General features: G+C 38.9%; 1 protein-coding gene across 1 annotated transcript; it reads left to right on the plus strand.

The window, feature by feature from the left end:
• Window positions 1-514: 514 nt before the first annotated feature.
• LOC104400923 (vitamin D 25-hydroxylase-like) lies at window positions 515-3,815 on the plus strand (the record flags this gene model as incomplete). The annotated part of the gene is made up of 3 exons (XM_010011836.1): window positions 515-594; window positions 2,699-2,840; window positions 3,130-3,815. Coding segments are annotated over 3 exons (908 nt in total), but the record flags the coding sequence as incomplete, so codon positions are not given.
• Window positions 3,816-4,064: the final 249 nt, after the last annotated feature.

Consider the following 4,064-nt stretch of genomic DNA (forward strand, 5'->3'; position numbering starts at 1 on the left):
AGCGGGAGCAAAGGGCCGGTACCCGGCCGGCAGCGGGGCCGCAGCACCAGGCGCCGGCAAAAGCGGTGCTGCGGTCAGCGCTGTCTGTGGGAACAGGGAGGGAGCAGCGGCAGGGAAGAGTTGTCCCCGTTCCGAGCTCCCCCGTTAGCGCGGGAGGGGCGGAGGGGAGCTGTCCAAGAGCCCGGCTCCAGAGTTTATGTCATTATGTGGGTACACTGCTTACACCCGTGTCCTGCTGCCAGCGGAAGGAGCTCGCTTTCATACCCACGAGCCTTGGGCATGCCAAGCAGAGGGCTTAGAAGTAACAAAAGTACAACAACCAAATAGCAGGCACTTGGATAAGGCAGCATTTTCACTGAAAACACGTATACCTTGAAGGTGCCCTCAGTGGAATACTTACAGTCAATAACTACATGTAAATACTTACAGTCAATAACTACATGTCAATACTTAAAGTCAATAACTACATGAGAACAGAATTTTTCTTTCCTACGTGTTTCTTTCCGTCAACCAGTTTCAAGCATCCGATCTGTTCTTATAAACTTCATAAAAGTTAAACCCGAGACAGGGAAAGGCAGGCAGGTGCTAGCATTTGTAAGTGTGTGTGTACACATAGGAGAACACGCAGAGACACAGTGCGCACACCCTGGCCAGCCGCTCGGCATGCCTGCACGTCTCCAGACTCTTTATAACACCTGTGGTGTTTTACTTAGCAGGATTATCACTGGAGGTGTGTGAAGGACAGCTCTGTGGCCAGCAAGCAATGGTTTGTTGAGAAAATCACATCCTTCAAACTGCTAGAGGTGTTTAAATGTAACACCCCTCACAGGCAAATAAAACTATTTTGAGAACTTAAGTCTCTCAAAAACTTTTGTCCAGATAATTTATGAAAGCTACAGCAGAAACAGACTAAGTCACAGTCTTGTCATGAATGAGAAGCAAAGTGCCTGAATTAAAAGCCTGCTAAATAGCCAAAACGAAAGGATAGGATTCCCTTTTGTTTCATTTATTTTGGCAGTAGAAAAAAGTAAATGTTTCAAGCAGAATACTAGGGACAAATAGAACAGAAATGAGAAGGAAAATGTCTCAACAAATAAACTAAGCTTTCTACTTGCCTGGAATGCTGTATATAGTTCTAGTCACCTGCTGTTAGAAAGTATCCTGCAGAATTTGAGAAAACTTGAATGTAGCATACCAGGATTTGGGAGGTTCTGGAAAAATACAATGAAAGGAATTTTTTTTAATTACGACATAGGAATAAAGATAAATAAGCTGTAATCAAAGAATACAGATAGCTGGCAGAAATGTATTGTGACTGTCTTGTTATGTAAAAAAGAAGAGCCATTATTAACACTGAATATACCAAGTTTGCTAAAACAAAAATAGTCATAGAATCATTTAGGTTGGAAAAGACCCCTAAGATCATCAAGTCCAACCGTTAACCTAACACTGCCAAGTCCACCACTATACCATGTCCCTTGAGTGCCACATCTACAGGACTTCTTTTAAATACCTCCAGGGATGGTGACTCAACCGGTGCCTTAGGCAGGCTGTTCCAGTGCTTGACAAACCTTTCAGTGACAACCCAGTTGTCACAGAGTGTTTAATTAGGGTAACTTTATATCATACTGTGGAGGTCAGCAGCTGAGATGAAGGAAAAACTAGAGATTTGTGTAGGTAAAAATACAAATTTCTAGCGCTAAGAGACGTGTTGAAAAGGGTACAGGATTTCAACCTGGAGTTTAGCTTTGGTTTTAATTTTTGAAACTTAGGTTAAGATTTTCATTTTGTTTATCCTGTATGTGCCTTCTGCAGGATGTATTGCACCTCTCTCCAAAGCACCTAGTGCTAACCACTTCTGGAAACGGAAGATGGGCCTAGCTGGGCTATGCTGTCATTTGTTGGCTGTCATCATGGCTCTCACTTCTATCATCTGATGGTTCTTTGGGAGCCTGTGCAAAGTAAGCTGGTGTTGAGTTTTAGAGGCAGAAAGGACTGGGTGCAGCTTGGTTGTTTTCACAACTGACACCACTTCTGTGTCTGCCATTACCAAGTGACATGTTGGAAGTCTTCATGATATGAACTTACAGCTTCAGTCATAGTGCCCTTAACCAGATTAAGCTGTTGCAATTTACCTTCACTCAGGCAGGGAGGGGGAGCTGATACAGCAGTAAAGCTTTCCTCCATCCTGTGGAAATACAGCAGATTAGCAAAGTACACAATATATATGCACTCTATTTCTAGTTCACACATAAAACCTATACCTTATATCTAATAAAGTTACATACTTATATACTGATACTAATACATACTTATCTATGCTTATGTTAGGACATAGTACATTTTTCCTAGAAAATATGACGTGTTGTACCAAATTCACATTTTTTTAATGACTATATGAAAGCATCCCTAGTCTTTACTTTGGAGAGCTAGTCACTTTAGGTGCACAGCAAAGTACAGAATGTAGTGTGGGCTGATTATCTTTCGACAGAGGAAATGAGCTCACTACAAACTCTGTAATACCACAGTTGCATCACCTCTGGTTACCTGTATGCCCTACTGAAGTTTATATGAGTCTGTGTTTAGCATTCATGTGTAATGGTGCTTTACGTTTTCATTACTTGTTTTTAGTTTTTCATTATTTGTTCTTGAGATTTGGTTGTAATAGCATTTTACAGGTTTTATTACTTTTTTCAAGATCTTCAGTCTCGATCTCGGAGGTATATCTGCTATCGTACTGAATGGCTATGATGCAGTAAAAGAATGCCTTGTTCATCAAAGTGAAATTTTTGCAGATAGACCATCTCTTCCCTTGTTTAAGAAACTGACAAACATGGGAGGTAAGAACCAATATCTTTTATATAAAAATGGAGGGTTTGGCCGGTAGATGGGCTCATGATCACGTAAAACCTTTGCTTTAATGTTTTCTCTCCTTCTTTATCTCCTTTCGTAAACTGCTTGGTGCTTCTTTAAAGATATTATTTGGAAAGTACTGACAGTCTTGGACTATTCATAGCAAGATGTGTGTAATTTTTTGTCTTCTATTTTTGTCTTGTTAAATAGTTTTATTATCTTATGGGGGGAAAAATAAAGCATTGCATAAAATACTGTGTCAAAATATTTTTTCAGGCTTACTGAACAGTAAATATGGCAGAGGATGGACAGAACATCGCAAATTAGCTGTAAATACCTTTCGAATTTTTGGATATGGTCAAAGGTCCTTTGAACACAAAATTTCAGAAGAGGCTATGTTTTTCCTTGATGCCATTGATACATACAAAGGCAGACCATTTGATCTAAAGCACTTGATAACAAATGCTGTTTCAAACATTACGAATTTGATTATTTTTGGAGAACGTTTTACATACGAAGATACCGAATTTCAGCACATGATTGAGATTTTTAGTGAAAATATTGAATTAGCTGCTAGTGCTTCTGTATTTTTATATAATGCTTTTCCTTGGATTGGTATCTTGCCATTTGGGAAACACCAGCAGCTGTTTAAAAATGCGGCTGAAGTCTATGACTTTCTTCATGACCTTATTGAGCGTGTCTCTGAAAATAGGAAGCCTCAGTCACCTCGACATTTTGTAGATGCATATCTAGATGAGATGGATTGCAATGAAAAGGATCCAGAATCTACATATTCCAGAGAAAACTTAATTTTTTCTGTTGGAGAACTCATCATAGCTGGGACCGAAACCACCACAAATGTTTTAAGATGGGCAGTGTTATTTATGGCTCTTTATCCAAACATTCAAGGTAAGAAATTTGACATTTTGAGGAACCGATACACTTTCCTAATGCAAATTTAAAATGCTTTTTCAAAGTGGTGCAGTGATCCATAGTTGTGACCAAACAGAAAGAAAGGGTTATATATATTATTCTATTTAGCAAACATACTATGGATTGAGGTGAAAAGCCTAATTTATATGCAGATGAAGAGGACATCAAAAGTTAAGTACAGTGATAAAATTTTTGCATGTTATTTTGTGAATACATTTTTATAAAGCTTTAATATTTTCAATAAAGTATTTCTAATATATTTTAGTTTAGTGTAGTGA

This window comes from Nestor notabilis, unplaced genomic scaffold (assembly GCF_000696875.1).
Source record: "Nestor notabilis isolate BGI_N333 unplaced genomic scaffold, ASM69687v1 Scaffold17460, whole genome shotgun sequence".
NCBI classification, from domain to species: Eukaryota; Metazoa; Chordata; class Aves; order Psittaciformes; family Psittacidae; genus Nestor; species Nestor notabilis.